General features: G+C 55.5%; 1 protein-coding gene across 3 annotated transcripts in view; it reads left to right on the top strand.

Moving 5' to 3' along the window:
- TRIOBP (TRIO and F-actin binding protein) overlaps positions 1-17,704 on the top strand; it is a 58,732-nt gene extending 41,028 nt beyond the window's left edge. For 2 of the 3 annotated variants that reach the window (XM_060113970.1, XM_060113967.1), the window contains 12 exons: positions 1,784-1,852; positions 1,975-2,064; positions 2,456-2,565; positions 4,035-4,560; positions 5,197-5,328; positions 10,518-10,665; positions 12,615-12,717; positions 13,285-13,444; positions 13,523-13,633; positions 14,630-14,716; positions 15,474-15,637; positions 17,009-17,704. In XM_060113970.1, coding sequence (XP_059969953.1) covers positions 1,784-1,852; positions 1,975-2,064; positions 2,456-2,565; positions 4,035-4,560; positions 5,197-5,328; positions 10,518-10,665; positions 12,615-12,717; positions 13,285-13,444; positions 13,523-13,633; positions 14,630-14,716; positions 15,474-15,635 — 1,698 coding nt within the window. In that variant the 3' untranslated portion in view covers positions 15,636-15,637; positions 17,009-17,704. Of the gene's footprint in view, positions 1-1,783; positions 1,853-1,974; positions 2,065-2,455; positions 2,566-4,034; positions 4,561-5,196; positions 5,329-5,476; positions 6,530-10,517; positions 10,666-12,614; positions 12,718-13,284; positions 13,445-13,522; positions 13,634-14,629; positions 14,717-15,473; positions 15,638-17,008 lie in introns of those variants that run through there. The other variant, XM_060113968.1, reaches the window with a different exon arrangement.
- The last annotated feature ends 2,005 nt before the right edge of the window (positions 17,705-19,709 follow it).

Here is a 19,709-nt window from a genome sequence, read left to right as displayed (position 1 = left end):
AGGTCCTGCATGCGCCCGTGGCTTGGGTCTGTGTGCAGCCCGCATGCCGGGGAGGGCACGGAGCCAAAGGGAATCTCATTGTGTTTCCTACCCACATGCTTTATTCCCTCCAGCCTACAGCCTTCATACCCGCTGCCTGCTTGCCAGTCCTCTGGTGGCTGGGCTCCAGGCTCACACAAGGCTGGGCACCCTGCCAGTGACCCTTCCCGGCCTCCCCCACCCAGGGTCTCTGGAGGGCAGAGATTATGGGCTCCACCCAGAACTGGCCGTTACTCATTCTCTTTCACAGGGTTTTGGAATGTCCGAGCTGGAAGGGCCCTGTGAGTTCAGCCAGCCCAACCCCTCGGTGCACAGACAGGAGACAGGCCCACAAGGGCTTTAATCTCTTCTGGACCTAGCAGCACCTTGGGCAAACCCTGGCCTAGAACTCGGGGCACCTGAGGCCCATCCAGCTGCCATCTCAGGCAGTCACAGACTAGGCCTAGCGGGGCCAAAAAGATCATTTGACACAGAACTCCTGCCCCACTTTACAGAGGGACAGTTGTCCTGAGCAGCAGCTCGGGCCATTCAGAAGAGCAGGGTGGTTCTAAGGCCAGCCTCTTAGAACAGTCCCCAACAACCTAGTGCCTGACCCTATGCGAAGTGCCATGAGAGACGTTCCAGGGAGGGTTAGGCATTTCTAACTTCACTAGGAGGCTTAGGGTCTTATTAGCCCTACTTTACAAGTCAGAAAACTGAAGCTCAGAGAGGTCGAGACACTTGACTAAAGACACACAGCAAGGCATACAATACTTGTAACCTTGGTCTTTTGGATGCTAAAATCCTGTTTCTTAGGGGAGGCAGTGTGGAAAGAAGTAGAAAGTATCATCCTGGCCCATCCTTGAAAACTTAAACTGTCTTCCTGAGGAAAGAAAACAAAGTACTTGAAGTAGTAAACAAGGGCTTAGTGATGCGGGAGAGCACCAGGAGGACATGCACTGACCCTGGCAGTGGGTGGACCTCAACTGGCATTCCAGTGAATGGTCAGAAGCCCAGAGGTGGGCTGAGCGTGGCACTTTCATATCAAGCTGTTCTGATGCCCCCACTCCTCTCTTATGTGTCCTGCCAACCTAACCCTGGTTGGAGCAGAGAGAAGCCCACATCGTAAATGTACAGATAATGTATTCACATAGCGGAACATACATGTAACCAGCACCCAGATCAAGAAACAGAATACGACCAGCACTCAGATGCTTCTCCCTGGGCACCCTTCCAGTCCTGCTCTCTGGTAGACTTTTCTTTGACCACTGGGGTGATTGATCTGGGGTCAGTGTACGGAAAAAGGTTTTTGAAGTTCTGGCCCCCAACTTGCTAGGCAAGTGACCTTACACAGGTCACATCCCCTTCCTGGACTGCACTGAGTGGGACTTCCATGTAGGAGCCTTTGGTGATCTTGGTGGAAAGTTATCAGGAAGCCTGTGGAAGTGTCAACAAGTCAGAGAAGGGCCCCAAGAAAGAAAAAAAGGGTGTGGTTACTGAGGAGAAGCCGACCCATTTCACAGATGCTGTCCCCCCAGAGAGGAAATGGGGGGGCTTACTTCAAATGTGGATTTTGTGACTGCACTGTCCCCTGTCCCCTGCCCCCCACCCCGCAGCAGAGCAGATGAGGGTGCCAGACCCCTGCTGCAAGCAGAACGGTTGACCTGGCAACGGCCAGGATGCCCGCGGAATGGTGCACACACACACGCACGCTCCCATTCCACACCCCCGCACCCCCTCCCTCACCACCATCTCTCCTTCACAGTGGAAGAAGCACTGGTTTGTGCTGACCGATTCAAGCCTCAAGTACTACAGGGATTCCACTGCTGAGGAGGTGAGACGATGAGATGGGAGGGCTTCCTCCCCCATCAGGTGCCGGGGGACACCTGGAAGGGGCTTGGGGGTCCCGGTAGGGTCACTGGAGTCTAGGGACCATTGTGAGCCCTCCTGCTGCAGGCAGATGAGCTGGACGGGGAGATTGATCTGCGCTGCTGCATGGACGTCACCGAGTATGCGGTACAGCGCAACTACGGCTTCCAGATCCACGTGAGCCTGCGGGCGGCTGGGGGGCGGCATGCCTGGAGGGCCCCCCAGAGGAGGTGCCGGGGTGGGGCATGGCCCACCAGACTGGCTCCTATCACTCATTTACCTGGAGATGCTGTCGTCAGAGCCAGTCAGAAGCCCTGCTGCCAACGCTGAGCATTTCTGGGGCGATCCCAGATATCATTGGCCGGGCTATTTGGATGTTGGAGAGATCTTGGAGCCGATGGGGCTCTCCTGAGGCTAGTGGAGGGGAGACTGTGCATGCTCTGCTCACCTCCAGGCTCAAGACCTTAGATACCCACCTGGGAGGGAAGGTCACCTCTTTGGAGTCCATAGTGGGGAGGGAGCAAGGGGGCTGGCCAGGTGGCAACCTACCTGTGGGGTGGATTTACAGACCAAAGATGCTGTCTATACCTTGTCGGCCATGACCTCGGGCATCCGGAGGAACTGGATCGAGGCTCTGAGGAAGACTGTGCGTCCAACCTCAGCCCCAGACGTCACCAAGTACGTGCCGGGCTGGACCGGGGCCTGGGGGGAAGGCACTTACCCCCGCATCCTGAGTGGGTTTCTGGCACTCACCTGAGGGCCCTGGGGCTCTACTTGCTGGGCCTCAGTTTCTCCACCAACAAAATAGGGAGAGGGAGAGGGCAGGGGGTATCCGTGGCACTCATCCAGAAATACCTTGAGGATTTGAGGTTTGCCTCTTGTCCCTGTCTATCTCCCCACATCCTGAAAAGGTGGGGAGAGGCCTTGGCTCTTTGGAGAAGATGCTGGTGAGTCACAGCCCCATGAGGTGGCTGATTGACTCTGTGCTGCAGGGGCTGTGTCTGAGCCTGTGTCAGGGAGAGGCGATGGCTACTTAGTCTGGGTGGGGAGCTCACTCCCTGTGGAGTTCACTGTGGGTAGAGAGGCAGGAGGACCGAGTGACCTGGTGGTAGAGCCCCACACAGGATAAACTCCAGCTGCCCGTAGGGGCTGGGACTCTGGCTGCTGGGCAGTAGGAATGGACGCGTGGTATTGAGGGGTGCTGAGTGCGAGTCCACCTGCCTGACCACACCCTGGCTGGTCAACCTTAGGCCAGTTGCTGTCTGGCCTGAGTTTCATGTTCCTCACCTGTCACACTGAGGTGTGTCATGTGAGGACGTGCATGGAGGCCCTTTGTAAACTCTCAGCTACTGTGCAGCTGGACTATGATTTAGTATATAGGTTCTGCTGCTACAACAAAGAAACCCCAAACACGGGTTTAAACAAGGGAGAGGTTTCTTTCTCGCTCCACAGCGGCCCACAGCCTTGCCTCTGCGCCAGAGCACTGTTCACATTCTCATGGGTCCCAGCCAGGAGCCAGGCCAGGGCATGCCTGGTCCTTCAAAAGGTGCCACCTCTAATATGCACTGGGCAGGGTGGAGTCACACGGCCACGTGTAGCGCAAGGGTTGCTTTAGTTTTTGGCCGGGTAAGCACATACTCAGTATTGCTATGGAAGAAGAGGGGAACTGCCTCAGTCGTTACGGGTCTCCACAGTTTATGCTCTGTGCACCCACCCAGAGGCCACCGTTCATCTCACCAGCAGTGACCCTGGGCATCTCCTCTATTCCACTGTGAGCCTCTTGAACCTAGGGCCTTGTCAAACAGCACACCCTTAATGCTAATGCTTCGATCATGTTCTCAAAGGGCTTCCTGGTTGCTTTGCACACATTTGCTCACCTAGTCCCTCCTGTGAGTGGCACTGTTGTCCCATATCACAGATGAGGTAACTGAGGCTCAGAGAGAGAGGCCAGGCACCCTGGACCCTCTGCCGGTAAGTGGCAGAGCTGGGATGGTTCCCAGGGTGTTAATGATGAAGCTCTAGTTCTAAGCTGCTTCTTCCACTGGGGTCTGTCCCCTGGCCCCGGTGCACGGGTGGGACTGCAGAAGTGCTTATTTGGGGACCAAGAGGGCAAGGTCTCATCTGATGTGGCTCTGCTGGCCCCCTAGGCTCTCAGACTGCAATAAGGAGAACACGCTGCACAGCTACGGCACCCCAAAGGGCTCCCTGAAGGCGGGGGAGCAGCGGGCAGGCTCTGAGGTCATCGGCCGGGGTGGCCCCCGGAAGGCGGACGGGCAGCGGCAGTCACTGGACTACGTGGAGCTCTCCCCGCTGACTCAGGGCTCCCCGCAGCGGGCCCGCACCCCGGCCCGCGCTCTTGACCGCCCAGCCAAGCAGGAGGAGCTGGAGCGGGACCTGGCCCAGCGTTCTGAGGAGCGACGCAAGTGGTTCCAGGCCACGGACAGCAGGGCCACGGAGACACCGGCCGGCGAGGGTCCGCGCCGGGGCCTGGGTGCCCCCCTGACTGAGGACCAGCAGAGCCGGCTCAGTGAGGAGATCGAGAAGAAGTGGCAGGAGCTGGAGAAGTTGCCCCTGCGGGAGAACAAGCGGGTGCCTCTCACCGCCCTGCTCAACCAAAGCCGCGGGGAGCGCCGGGGGACCCCAAGCGACAGCCATGAGGCACTGGAGAGGGAGGTAGGCGGCACTGGCCTCTGGGAGCCTCCTCACCCTACCAACACCCTTCCTATCCCTGCAGTCACGCTATGGCATTCATCTTGCATACCTACAGTGATGGGGAGCTCACCCCTGAGCCACTGACACCCCACCACCACCCCCAGATTCCTTATGAACTAGCATCTTCTTTCCTGGACATTGGGGACTTTTTGTTTTTGTTTTCCCATCTGAGTTCTGTCCTCAGCAGTCACAGACAAGGGAAGAGGGAAGAGAAGGGAGAGACCATTTATTGAGTACCTTCTGCATCCCAAGCCTTGTGCTAGGCCCTCTTTACCTACGTTGGCTCATGTAATTCTCACAGCAGTCTCATGGTCCCATAGGGTAGACCTCATCACTGTTTTACTGATGGGAAACTGAAGCTCCGAGGCGTTTCTCCCACCTACATGATGTCGGGGTGACCGCGGTGTTCTTCTCCCAACCCTGTCGAGCCCACTGGGGGCCAGCACTCTCCTGGGTTTCTGACCTGGCCATCCAGGAAACACCTAGAATGTCCCCCTTGCCTGCATCTCCACACGAGGGCCACTTCCTCCCATCAGCTCCATTCCCACTTTCAGGCCCTCACTGACCTCGCCTTCCCGCCCCCCCACCTCCACATAGGTCCAGTCCCTTCGTGCCCAGCTGGAGGCCTGGCGTCTCCAAGGGGAGGCTCGGCGTCTCCAAGGGGAGGCTCCTCAGGGTGCACCCAAGTCCCAGGAGGACGGCCACATTCCCCCAGGCTACATCTCACAGGTAAGGCCAAGGACCTGTTGTGTCGGGGGTGGGGGCAGGTTTCTGGTTGCCACGTTGTGAGAAAACGGCTAATATTCTGGGAGCCTTTCCTGTGTACCGGAACCCGTGTGAGGCATTTGACATTCATCATCTCATTTAATCTCCCCAGCGGGTGGACGTGAGCACTGTGCCCATTTTTACAGACAAGGCCACTGAGCTATGAGAGGTTATGTGACTTGCCTGAGGTCAACCTGCCTGCAGATGTCAGAGGTGGGATTTGAGCTCGGGTCAGGCTGACTGCAGAGCCTGTGGGTGAGCCCCCATGTGATCCTCTGTACTTAGACCCCTTCCCCTGCACGTCTGGGGAAGAGGGGGCCTGGTGGAGAGTGGGGTCCCTAATGGGCAGGCCCCTGGAAGTCGCTCCCTAAACACAGGGAAATCCTGCCCATGCCTGCCAGGCCGAGGCCCTGCGCAAGGTGGTCTGCGGGACGTGGGCACCTCCAGTGGCCCTCGGGAGACGCACGGTCTGCCTAGGACAGCGGCTCTCAACCAAGCTGATTTTGTTCCCCTGGGGACATTTGACCGTGTCCGGAGACACTTTTGATTGTTATGCCTGGGACAACTAGCTCTCCAGAAAAAATACATGTGTGTGTACACACTGACACACTTGTATGTGTTTATTGTAAATTTCACTGATATAAAGGATGTTTAGTGTGCAACTTACAAATAAAAAATATTTAATGTTTTTTATTGTGAATTCCATATAGCAAATTGATTTTTCTCAGAATACTTTCGTTGATTTTTTCCAAATGCTCGTATCCACAGCTAGCCGACAAACGAGTGTCGTTCTAACACGAATGTCGTTTGGCATTTTTGTTTGTGTGAATGAGTAAGACAGCAAGACATATGTTGAAACTTTACTTGGTCAATGTCATAGCAACTTCTTTGCTGAATTAGAGGATAGTTTTCTGTTGAGACTATTTGAGAATATTCTTTTAAGAATATTTCTCAGGTTTTTGTTCTGTGTACAACGTGATGGTCATAGATAGGGCACGCCGATTTGAAGTCTAATCTGTACTGTGAGCATTATTAGCTTTTTCTCATCTCTTGCTTAAATCTGGACAATCAACAAAACAATAAATCAAGCCCTGATTTGTAACGTTTACCAATTTCCATGGTGTAAATACTCCCGCTATGGCTGATGTCCCTGAACACAGAGTTGGGAAGCTATGTGTCCGCCGTCATAATGATATTTCCACCCAACAGATACAGGAGATGTAAATAACCTCAAAGCATAGCTACTAATAAAATGCAGTGAAATAATTAGGAAGTGATGAATTTTGAGTATCAGCTTTGTTTTTAATGTAACAATTAATTATAAGTTTATATAATTTCTAATAATGGCTATGCTAAATAACCATGCCACAGAATTCCTAAAAATTTGACAATCGGCTGCCCCCAGCCAGCATGCCCTTGCCTGAAGCAAAAAAGAATGCTGGGATCCCAGACTCTGGGCAGGGGGACCTTCTAGAAGTTCTGAGGGGGCGTGGGGCTCTCAGGAAGTCTTCCTGGAGCTGTGGATGGGAGCGTGGGCTGCAGCAGGAGGTGGAGGGCCAATGGGTGCCTATCGTGGAGACCCCCACTGCCAAGCCAAGGAGCTGGGATCGCATCCCACACATCTGAGGAGGTTTGGGGTCTGACAGTGACATCGGGAAGGTGGGGTTGGAGTGCAGGGGGCTTGGGAGCGGGGAGGGCCAGCATCAGGAGCTAGGACAATGCCTAAAGAGAGAGGGATGTAGGAGGGCATGTGGAGGGAGGTGAGCTTAAGGCTGGGCCACTGCCCCGAGGAAGGCAGAGGGGAGCGGCTGGGAGCTGGGGCCACCATGCAAGGCCAAGGGCCGTCTGGGGCTGAGTGGTTGATGGAACATTCAGCTGAAGGGAGACCAGGGCCAAGGGGAGTCGGGGTGTGATGTAGAGGCCTAGCTTGGGGATCACCTGACATGGGGAAGGGGGAAAGGGAGGGCCCAGTGTTGTCAGGGCTCCCTTGAGGCCAGAGGAAGGTGGGGCATCTCTAGACAGGGTGAGGTCCAACACCACCACCACCTGAGACATCTGGGGACCTCAGAGACCCCCACCCTGAGGGCTTCAGACTTTGCTCTGTGGAGGGTCCATTCTGGGTGGGTTCATTCACAGCCACCAGTACCAGAGCAGCTCCATCCTTGTCCATTTTACTATTAGAACCTGCATTAGATTCCCTTTGGAAGAAGGTTTCTGTCACTAAAATGAAGTTTGAAAAGCACTGCTCTGACTTCTCAGCTTACAGATGGGGAAACTGAGGCCCAGAGAGGGGACGAGACCTTCCAGCTGGCATCAGACCTGTGTCTGCAGTCCAGGCTTCCTGGTCCCCAGGCGCCCACTGGGCACCCCAAGGCTGTCAGCATTTCGTCCTGCTAGGTTGGGACGGGCAGGAGGAATGGGGGGTGAGAAGGACATAATGGGGAGACAGCCCAAGACGGGGTGGGGGAGGGCGCCAGAGAAGAGGAGCCGAGCCATCTGCGTCCCCTCGGGTCCCTGAGGAGGCAGCTGGAGAGTCACTGGACCCTGGAGAGGTGACAGCAGGGGAGGGATTCCCCAGCCTGGTATCAGGCCGAGTGGGCACCCCTCTTCCAGCTCGTGGGGCTTGCCACCACAGGACAGCAGCCGGGGGCCTGGCGCTTCACCCCGCGGGGCTTCAGTGCTTACTGCAGTGGGGGCCATGGGTACTTCTTTATCGACTTTGATCCATGTCAGAGGTGGCGGCCAACACGTTGGGCCCTCGGGAAGGCAGGTCAGAGGCAGCAGCACCTGGCCTTCTGGGAGCCCCTCCCCGTGGGCTAGTTCCCACCCCCTGACGTCAGCCTCCAGACGCCCTATTGGCTGCCGGGTCTGCCTGCCTGATCTGGATCTTTAAGAACAGCAGTCCCATCTCCCATAGTGCTCCGGCCTCTACAGGTCGGCGATCTCTACAGGGGACGCTGACTTACCTTAAGGACCCTCCTGAGTTGGTCTTACGGGGTCTGTTTTACAGATGAGGAGATTGAGGCTGCGAGAGGGAAAGGAGCTTGCTCAAGTTCACTCCATGGTACGGCCAGGACTAGGACCCAGTCTGTGGAATTCCAAAGCCATGTTCTGTTGCCCTTACTGGGGACACACACACAGGACAGGCACAGAGGCTCAGTGGGACAGGTGTCCCTTGCCCACCACTCAGAACACCTGGACCCAGGGGGCCTGACCCTTGCCCTTCCCCCAAACTGGCCCGTGCAGCCCCCAGATGTGGCTGCGGCGAGGTGGGGGTCAGCCCCCACCGGCCGTGAGGTGCCCTGTGGTGTGGGGAGAACGCAGCCTCTTAACCGGCCCTCCGTGTGCCTCAGTGTCTTCCTTGGCTCCTCCCCTTCCCTTTTTAATGATCTGAAACATTTTTAAATTATATAATGAATTTGTTTACATTTTCAAAAATAATTCAAACAAATCAAAAGGTTAGAAACAAACACGTGAACTCGCCTTCCCCTGCCTGCTCCCAACCCCAGGGAGCCTTGGTTACCATTTGAGCACATCTATAGAGTTTCCTGTTGCAGCCGTAACAAATTACCACTAACATAAGTAACACAAATTTATCATCCCACAGTTTTGTAGGGTGGAAGTCTAACACGGGTCTCGCCAGGCTAAAATCCAGGCATCCACAGGATCGCGTTCCCTTCCATAGGCTCTGGGGAGGCTCCGTTTCCTCACCTTTTCCAGCGTCTGGCAGCCGCCTGCATTCCTTGGCCTGTGGCCCCTTCCTTCACCTTCAGAACCTGCGAAAGAGAGTCAAGTGCTTCTCACTTCCCACTGAGCTCCTTCCGTAGTCCCTTCTGCCTCTCCCTCTGCTCCCCTGCCTCCTCTTCCACATCCAAGGACCCTGTGATTCCTTTGAGCCTAGAGGATAATCTAAAATAATCTCCCTATTTTCAGGTCAGCTGATTAGCAGCCTCTATTCCTCTTGGCCATGTAAGGTAATGTATTCGCAGGTGCCGGGAGTAGGACATAGACATCTTTGGGGCACCATTACTTTCCACAGTATCTTTCCATACCTTTCTCTGTGTTTTTATGTACATGTACTCAGACCTACAGCTCTAAGTGTCTTGTGTCCGTGACTGGGGTCCCACCATGTGTATTGTCAGAAACCAGCTTTCATCACCTAATTTTGGGGACACTTTCTACAGCAGTCCACGTGGGCAGCTCTGTCTTTTAACAGTTGCCTGGGTCCTCTGTAAAGCTCAATCCCATAATTTATTTAAGGGCTTCCTTGTTAGGTATTTAGATTATTTCCAGTTTTCATCTGTTACCAACCTTGCTGCAGGGAATACCCTTGTCCAAGAGTCTTTGTACACGTATGACTTTCTGTGGGGTCATTCCTAGGAGTGGACCTGCTAGGTTAAGGGGTCGTTAAAATTAGATGATGCCACCAAACTGCCCTCCACGCACCCGGTCGCGGCTGACTTTCCCAGCAGCGGGTATTATCAATCATTTAAAAACTTGCCAGTCTTGTCTACACAGCCCCATTCTGTGGTAAGCCATCAATTTCAGCTGACTTACTCAGCACCTGCCACAAGTCAGGCCGTAGCCCATACCCCGGGGGCTCTGAGCTGGATCAAATCTTCCTTCTTTTGGGGGAATTTATGATCTGGCAGAAGCAGAGCCTTTGGAGGCATGGGAGAGGCTGCCCAGAGTCAGAGCTAGGAGGATCTTTAAGCTGGTCTGCTGGCCAAGTGAATTACCCAGGAAGAGAAAGTTGGAAAAGAATGTTCCAGGTAGTGGGAACATGAGCTAAAGCTCAGAGGTGTGAACATGCCATGAACTGGTTGTGCTTTTTTTTTTTTTTTTATAACTATGGGACTTCTTGGTGGGGGAGGGCCATGGATGAGACCACCAGGGTCAGAAACTGGAGCAGGGACTTGGCTCTGCGGGATGGGGAGGCTCAGAAGGGTTCGAAGCAGGAGAATGACAGGGTGAGGTTTGTGGATGGCGGGGAGCAGGGGCAGATACAGGCCGATGATGCCAGGGTCTTGGGGGAGGTGGTGAAGCCTGGACCAGGGCGGGCCTGCCCCCGAGGCTTCTTGTCACAGGCTGGGAAAGGGCCACCATCCAGGCAATGGGGGCAGCCCCGTGACCGCCTGGCCTCCCACCCGCAGGAGGCGTGCGAGCGCAGCCTGGCGGAGATGGAGTCTTCGCACCAGCAGGTGATGGAGGAGCTGCAGCGGCACCATGAGCGGGAGCTGCAGCGGCTGCAGCAGGAGAAGGAGTGGCTCCTGGCCGAGGAGACAGCAGCCACAGCCTCAGGTGAGGTCCCTGGGCAGGAGCGGCACAGTGGGGCCCAGCCCTGTGAGCCTCCAAGCAGAGGCTCCTCCTGACCGGATTCGGGAGGCCTGTAAATAAGAGGTGAGGGCCTGGGCGCCAAACTTGGGGTGAGGGGTCAGGAGCCCCTAGATCTGGCCTCTAACCCTGCTGGCAAAGAGGAAACCAAGGCAATAAAAGACCCCAACTCACAGACCATGGGTTGTGACTCCTCTCCCTCAGGGGCCTGTGGCCACTGGGAAGCCCCCCTCGAGCCACACACATGCCCTGAGCTCCAACTCCATGCCCAGGCCTGTGCCATGTGCTGGGGAGAGACCGCTCAGCCATAGACCCTGCTCTCATAGGAGTGCCCTCTCATTGGGCATGTGGGCTGGACCCTGGGGAGAGCAGGGAAAGGTGTGAGCATTTCCCAAGCCCGTTACCCACGTGAGCAACCTTAGTCCTTGCAGTGCCCGAGGGAGTGAACCCATTTCACAGATGAGGTAACTGGGGGCTCAGAGAAGTTAGCGACTTGTCCCAGATGGCATAGCTTGGAGGTGGCAGAAGCTGACGTTGGAGCTCAGAGCACTCTGACTGCAAAGCCATTCTCTGAACCCTTCCCTCTGCTATTCCAAGTCAGAAACAGGCATGCCCAAGATGCTGGCCAACTCTCCCTCTCTGTCCTCTGTACACCTGCTGTGTGTGCCCGGCATCCTAGACACTTTCATAGGGTTTGAAGAATAATGGAAATGATGAAAGAGGCCACATGATCTGGAACTTAACCACCTGCCAGTGCTTCAAGCACTCAAGCCCAGGGCCCCTCATCCCAAACTCTGGGGTCAGTGCGTTTTGCATTTTAGAAAGATAACCTGGTATGTATATTAAATATCCTCTCCCAGCAGGGTCTGGGCTTCACCCTGAAATCTAGCACTAAGGTTTTGGCAAATTTTGGAAATTTCTCAAAGTCACACTTAAGTGGGATAATCATGACCACAAATAGCCTTGTGTCCGTTCAGGTTGGGGATTGCCACCAAAAGAGTTATAAAACACTTTCAGTGTTCAGAGCTTTTGGATTTTGGAATTATGGATAAGACTATGAATGAGGGCTTGTTTTTTGTTTTTTTTGGGGGGGGTACACGGGCCTCTCACTGTTGTGGCCTCTCCCATTGCGGAGCACAGGCTCCGGACACGCAGGCTCAGCGGCCATGGCTCACGGACCCAGCCGCTCTGCGGCATGTGGGATCTTCCCAGACCGGGGCACGAACCTGTGTCCCCTGCATCGGCAGGCGGACTCTCAACCACTGCACCACCAGGGAAGCCCAGGGCTTGTTTAATCTTCACAACAACCCCGTGTGAGCGTGGAAAGAGACTCAGTCCTTGGGGGCTCACAGCCTGAAAATAAACCAGTGGGGGCCAGTGTCTGAGTACTGACTCTGTGCCATGCATTGTTCTACTTGCTCTACACGTCTCCCAACAACTCACGAGAGAAGGTGCTGTTGTCATCCCTGTTTTCCAGATAAGGAATCCAAGGCACAAAGGGGTTAAGTCCTCTGCACAAAGTCACACAGATTTGTACCAACCGCAGAGCCTGCATTCTTGACCACTAGGCTGGGCCAGGCAGATGGACCTTGTTAAAGAAACTTCCAGGCTCTGCAGGGAGGACTGTGTGGGGTCTTACCAAGAAATCACTAACAACAAGAGGTACCAGTGGTCAGACGTTGAGGTGTCTCCCCAGCAGGGTCCATCAGACAGGCACTGTCATCCTCCCTTGATAGACAGGCTCAGAGAGATGGAGCAGCTTACCCAAAGCCACTCAGTCCATGACACAGCCTGGCCCAGTGCTCTTTGCATTACCACTCTCTGCTCCTGTCTCCACATGGAGTCCCGGAGGAAGTGGAGCTTGTTGCTGCTGACCCCTCCCCAATCGCCCTTCCACCTCTCTGCCCTGCTTCCAGCCATCGAAGCCATGAAGAAGGCCTACCAGGAGGAGCTGAGCCGGGAGCTGAGCAAGACACAGAGTTTCCCACAGGGCCCAGATGGCCTCCAGAAACAGCACCAGTAAGATGGCAATTGGGCCCTGCAGTCTGGGGACAGGGGCTCTCTCTGAGCCAGGAGCCCAGCTGTCCACCCTGCTGATTATGAGTGGGGGACCTGTGCTAAGACCCCTGGCAGAGGGCATGTCAGTTTGCCCCCAGCTGAGACGCCTGCTCCAGTCACATGGCACCGGGAACAGAAGCAGCGGGACCTCAGCCAGACCCCCACGCCAGTGCACATGGCAGTTCTCAGGCCCCTTCCTGTCTACGTAGTCTCAGTCTCCACCCTTCTCTTCCCCTCTTTAGTGTCTCCCTAGAGCTGGGCTACAGTATCAGCCAGTAGGTGCCCCTCTGCCGCAGAATGTTGGGGCTATGGAGGCTTTAGAGATGGGCTTCTCCAACCCATCCCCTCATAGAAGAGGCGCCTGCAGCCCAGAGAGGCTGTCACCAGTTCACAGCCCCACAGCTGGCTGCAGGCAAAACTAGGGCGGGAACCAGGAGCCCTAAGCTGCTTTGAGTCTATGTGACCTGACCCAGCTTGGCAGAGGGCGAGAGAGCCCGGGCCATCCTTCCCCTCCTCTGCCCTGGGCAGGTCAGATCTGGAGGCACTGAAGCGGGAGCTGCAGGTGCTGTCAGAGCAGTACTCACAGAAGTGCCTGGAGATTGGGGCCCTGACGCGGCAGGCGGAGGAGCGTGAGCACACGCTGCGGCGCTGCCAGCAGGAGGGCCAGGAGCTGCTGCGCCACAACCAGGTGGGCCTGGCTCCACTGGGGTGGGGGTGGGGCGTGAGCATCCCGGCACCCCTGCACTGACCATCCCACCCCTCCCAGGAGCTGCACGCCCACCTGTCCGAGGAGATTGACCGGCTGCGCAGCTTCATCGCCTCACAGGGCACCGGCAACGGCGGGCGCAGCAGCGAGCGGAGCTCCTGTGAGCTGGAGGTGCGTCCACCCCTTGTGCCGGGCCACCCAGCTGGTTCTTGGGCCCTGGGTGTGGGGAGTGTATCCAGACAGGCTGGGTCTGCCCTGTAGCTGGGAGAGGACGGGGCAGCTAGGAGGGACGCCTGCTGTGCATCCAGCACTACTGGGCTGACTGGGTGAAAGCCCTCCCATGGTGGGTCCTGCCACCCACCTGCTGTGTGACCATGGCAAGTCACCTCACCTTTCTGAGCCCCAGTGGCTCATCTATAAAATGGAGCTAGCACCTCCCTTACTGGGAGAAGCCGGAGTGAAAAAATGTGTATGTGATCCCAGGGCCACCCTAGCCTTTTGTTGTATTTAACAAAAATTTATATACAGCTTTACTCTGTGGCTGGCATTTCTGTAAGCCCTTATATCTGCTAATTCATTGAAGCTTCCTAACAGTCCTATGAGAAAGATGCCATTACTGTTCCCATTTTATAGGTGAGGAAACTGAGACACAGGGAGGTCAAGTATCTTGCCCAAGGCCACATGGCTAGTCAGTATGGGAGCTGGGATTTGAACCAGGCAACCTGGCTCCAGAGACTAAGCTTTTAAGCCTCCTTCGTCCTGGCTGAACCTGTCTCCTCCTTGGTCAGGTCAGGGTAGCAGTACCTGCTCATCAGGGTTTGGGGAGGGGTTAATGAGGAAGCCCAGGCCACTCTGGTTCACACTAGGGCCACACTGTGGCTTCTTTTTGTGCTCTTTGCCCTGAAGTGGAGGGCCTGGCGCTGTGTTGAGGCCATAGCAGAGGTGACCGTAAGCTGCCCACTCACATGGTGTGGACAGGGTGGGAGAGCAAGGAGAAATCAGAGAGGACTTCCTGGAGGAGTCTGCTCCTGGGGACATGGGTCTTGGTGCAGGTTGGGAGCTGCATTCTAGGGGCCTGAGGCAGAGAGAAGCCATGCTTCAGGGGTGCGGTGAGCCAGGGTAGCTCTGGCCTCTGGCCCTGTGTCAGCCTGGCACCTGTGACCCCAGGTGCTGCTGCGAGTGAAGGAGAATGAGCTGCAGTACCTGAAGAAGGAGGTGCAGTGCCTCCGGGATGAGCTCCAGATGATGCAGAAGGTGAGTCCCAGCCGGCCAAGGCAGGGTGTCAGCGGGGTGGGGAGTCCCTGGATCCAGCTGTGCCCCATCTTGTGAGCACCTGCTCTGTGCCGGCCACTCCTGGCCTCATCAGGCTCTCCCCGTGCCTCCCACGTAGCTGTCACTATTCCCATTTACAGACAAAGAAACTGAGGCTAAGAAAGGTAAGTGACTTGCTCAAGGCCACATTTGCTTTTATTTAGTCAGAAAATATTTATTGAGCACCCATTATGTGCCCAGCACGGTGCTGGATGCTGGGTGACAGCCGTGGACAAGACCAAAACCCCCGCACGTGTGGAGCGTGCGTTGCAGTGAGGGATAAGCCGTGTTGCTGGGAGTTGGGGGACCAGGATTCAGACCCAGTCTGGCCCACCCTTGGTGCCATGTCCCTTTGTCTTTGACACCCGCTGCATGTTGGTGGCTCTGAAGTGTGTGTGAGCCAGACTCATGGAAGGGGCCCAAGCACTGGGCCAAGCTGACCTGGTTCTCCTTCCAGCCACTCACTGCTGTGTGGTCTCAGACAAAAGCTTCACCTCCCTGAGCCTCAGCTCTCATCTTGAATGGGATGAAAATGACGCTGAAGCCTGTGTCACTGGCTGGAGCCGGGGGCCATCTAGGGGGGCTACCTGGAGGGAGGAGGCCATGGGGGCAGTGGAGGGGCCTGGCTGCTTTGTGCCGGCAGGTGGGCAGGGCCAGGAAGGAGGGCTTCGTGCCCTCACAACCCCTCCCCGCCCCCCAGGACAGGCGCTTCACCTCGGGAAAGTACCAGGACGTGTATGTGGAGCTGAACCACATCAAGACGCGGTCGGAGCGGGAGATCGAGCAGCTGAAAGAGCACCTGCGCCTCGCCATGGCTGCCCTGCAGGAGAAGGAGGCCGTGCGCAACAGCCTGGCCGAGTAGAGGTGGGCGCCCCAGGGTGGGCGGGGCTGAGGCCACGCGGGGCCTGGAGGTGTGAGCTCAGGCTCATCCACACCTGACTCCCCCCTGCCATCTGGGCCAGGGCACTTCCTTCTCCTAGCCTCCGTATCCCTTTCTGTAAATGGGGACAGTGACGCCAGCAACTCGGGGTTGTCGTGGGGATCTGTCAGACTCAGCCAGAGGCTGCTTTGTAAACTTGAGCATGTTTCTTCAGAGGTGGACCAGTGAGTTCAGGGTCTGATTTTCGCCCTGTCCCCGCCATGTGACAGCGGGTGCTTCTTAACACAGAGCCACAGCCACAGCCCGAGCAGTCCACACGCCTCCTCAGGGCTGGCAGTGCCCTAACTGATCTGCCTGGGCTTCGGTGGCAAATCCGGTGTGGCCACCCCCTCCTCAGACCCAGCAGCACAGCACGCATCACTAATCACCCACAGCGTTCCTTCCTCCGTGCTTCACACCCCGGGCATCACTGGAGGCCGTGCTCTGTCTACTGCTTCTCACGGTCATCCCTGACTTGGCAGGGTGTGAAACATTTTTATGATGCCTTTTCCTACTGCCCTGTCTACCTGGAGCTTCCTCTTTCTAACACATCCTTGGGGACTTCCTAAGGCACTCGGGAGAGGCCACCCTGTGGGCCAGGCTTGGGGAGAATCCCACAGGAGAGGATCTGGCCCAGCCTTTGGGGCTGAGAGGCATTGGAAGGACCTGCCAGCCACCCTTGCCTGGCCTAAGCCAGACTCCCACACTCTTTTTTTTTATTGAAATGTAGTTGATTTGTATTGTTGTGTCAGTTTCCGGTTTACAGCAAAGTGATGCAGTTATATACAGAAATACATACATACATTCTTTTTCATTATATTTTATTACAAAATATTGAATATAGTTAGTTCCCTGTGCTATACAGTAGGACCTTGTTATTTATCTATTTTGTATATAGTAGTTTGTATCTGCTGATCCCAGACTCCTAATTTATCCCTCCCCCCACCCCTGCTTTCCACTTTGGTAACCATAAGTTTCTTTTCTGTGTCTCTGTTTCTGTTTTGTAAATAAATTCATTTGTATCATTTTTCTTAAGATTCCACATATAAATGACATAAGATATTTGTCTTTCTCTGTCTGACTTACTCCACTTAGTATGATAATCTCTAGGTCCATCCATGTTGCTACAAATGGCATTATTTCATTCTTTTTTATGGCTGAGTAATATTCCACTGTATATATATACTTTATCCATTCATCTGTCAATGGATACTTAGGTTGCTTCCGTGTCTTGGCAATTGTAAATAGTGCTGCTATGATCACTGGGGTGCGTATATCTTTTCTAATTAGTAGACTCCTCCACTCTTGTCTTCTAGGTCCTCGTGGTCCAGCCCTGCTGCAGACCCCCAGCCCAAGGGGACCAATCGCCCTCCTTCCCTGCTGGATGGACGTCAGAAGCCAAGCTTTCTCCCCACCCTCTGTGGGCCGCACATGCACTCACACCCACTATACACACACACACACGCACACATGTACACACACATACACATACACACACACACTCTGCGTATCTGAGCGCGCCCCTAGCACTGGGTCTTACCTTGCACCTTCTTCAGGATTTTATATGTGAAGAGATTTTTATATAGATTTTTTTTCCTTTTTTTTTTCCCCCCCAAACACTTTATACTTTTTAAAAAGCAATTCCTGGTGGCGTGTGCCTCTAACACTGGCTCCCCCTGTGTCTCCAGACGCCTGCTTGGGCTTCTGGGCCCACAGCCCGGCCCGGGGTCTAGCGGAGGCCCAGCAGCAGCTATGGCAGGGTTGACTCTGCTGGGCGAGGCCGGGAGCCAGCCACCCTCTTTCTACCCTACCTCCCACTAACTACTTCCTGCCCTGGGGGGACCTACTCCCTGGGACTCTGGACGGAGGGACAGATGGACAAAGGGAGCCAGCAGCTGTCCCCATGGCCCCACCCCCTCCTCCGAGGGGTGCTGGGCATGGATCTGCAGGGACCACCCCGTGCAGGCGTTTCTCTCCTGCTCTGTGAGCCTTCTTAACTTAATAAAATGTTCCAGCAGCTCTGGTGTCCTGGGTGGCTGGGCAGGGAGGGTAATGGAGGTTGGGGTTTCTTAAAGTGGCTTCACCACCCGCCCCCGCCAGCGCTCCACCCTTCCTGAAGGGGCAGCATGTGGGCTTCTGAGGGTGGGGTTGAGAATCTGGTTCATCCACCAGGCTTTGCAGCTCCACGTGGGGTTTGCAGACCAGCAGGAACAGCAGTGACACCAGGGAGCCTTTTAGAAACACAAAGTCCAGGCCCCGCCCTGACCTACTGAGTCAGAATCTGCACTTCAACAAGGCCCCTCAGTCTGAGAAGCCTGGGAGTGGGCGCTGGGCCCAGCCTTGGAGGGAGGACTGGAGCTGAGGCTTTGCCGGTGATTGACCTTGGGCAAGCCACGCCCCTCTCTAAGAGCCTTAATCAGCTCTTCCATCAAATGGGTACCTTTAAGCCCCAGTCCTATATTGAGGCTGTGCCCAGAGGGCTTGTCCAGCCCTGGCAGGGTTGGGGGCAGGAGCAGTGGATGTGGCCACCCCAGGCCCATCAGGCCAGGAGGCCTCATCCCTGCTGGTTGTGCTGATCGTGGCTCCACGTGGGGCTGAGAAGAGGCCCCAGTTCCAAGGTACTGCCAGTCCAGCCTGGGCTCTCCGATTTGCAGGGCTGTGGTGAAGGTGATGAAGATGAGGGGACAACTTGAGCCGGCCCCACGCACTTCTCATCAACCCTCGGGCACCTCCTCTGGGCTGGGCACTGGGTGTATAGAGTTGGAACAAGAACTGGCCCTACCCCGCACCAAGGCCACAAAAACAGGTCACATTGGGTTGGGTCCCGGAAGGCTGTGGGAACCCAGAGGAGACCCCCAACCCAGCCCGCAGGTCAAAGAGGGTTTTTGGAGGTGGCTTTGGAATATGACTTTTCTAGATGGAAAAATCATGAAGGGCATTCCAGTTCCAAGGGAACAGCATGAGCAGATGCCCTGTGAACTTCCCTGGTATGTTCAGGGAATGACCCACAGGGGAGTAAGCTTGTGGGGTGTGGGGAAATGTGCCCCATTCCCTTGCCAGTGATGGGTTTAGGAATGAGCATGGGATGCGTTGCAGTTCCAGCCAATGAGATGCCAGGGAAAGTCTTTGTTAGGGTGGAGGGGCTGGAGGGGGTCATCTGGAAAGGTCTGCCTTGCTCTTAAAAAGGAGCACAAGGAGGGAATCCCCTGGCGGTCCAGTGGTTTGGACTCCACGTTCTTACTGCCGAGGGCCTGGGTTCAATCCCCGGTGGGGGAAATAAGTTCCCACAAGCCGCATGGTGCGGCCAAGAGGGGGGTGGGGCACAAGGAAGGGAGGCCTCTTTCTCCCAGCCTTTGGACACTGTTGGATGAAGTCCCCACATTGCCACCCTCTTGCCTCATTAATACGCTAAAAATGGCCGAGCAGGAAGAAAGAAGAACCAGGACCCCGAGCCATCAAATCACCCAGGCTTGGCACTGCCCTGCCTCAGGACTTCTTGTCTCATAAGGAGCATCCCATGGGCAGCCCCAGTATCCAGCTGGTTGAGTCCAGCGTCCTGCCCATCCTCACCATGCTCTGTTGTCTCCCACCAGCACCCCCAGACCTCCCTCGAGTCCATCCTCTGTCTTCATGACTCCCCAGCCCAACTCAGGCTGCCTGTGTAGCACCTGGGCTATGGGACCATCCTCCTCACCGGCTCCCTCCCACGCCACCCGGTCCTCAGGCAGGGCTGCCTGGACAAACCAAAAAGTCAGGCCAACCTATGAATGGTGCCCCACCTGAACCACTTAAAAACAACGAGAGATCACTTCCACCCCACCCCACTAAAAAATAGCTCAAATTAACAGGACTAATGATACCAAGTGCCTGAAGATATGAAAAACTGGAATTCTCACGAACTGCTGGTGGGAGTGTTCTTGGGAGTGTTCTTGGTCCTAGGACTGCAAGGACCTGTTGGCTTTTTTTTTTTTTTTTTTTTTTTGGCCACACTATGTGAGATCTTAGAAGTCCCAGCAG

Source organism: Mesoplodon densirostris, chromosome 11, assembly GCF_025265405.1.
Source record: "Mesoplodon densirostris isolate mMesDen1 chromosome 11, mMesDen1 primary haplotype, whole genome shotgun sequence".
In the NCBI taxonomy this organism is placed as follows: Eukaryota; Metazoa; Chordata; class Mammalia; order Artiodactyla; family Ziphiidae; genus Mesoplodon; species Mesoplodon densirostris.
This window is presented reverse-complemented; position numbering and strand designations above follow the sequence as displayed.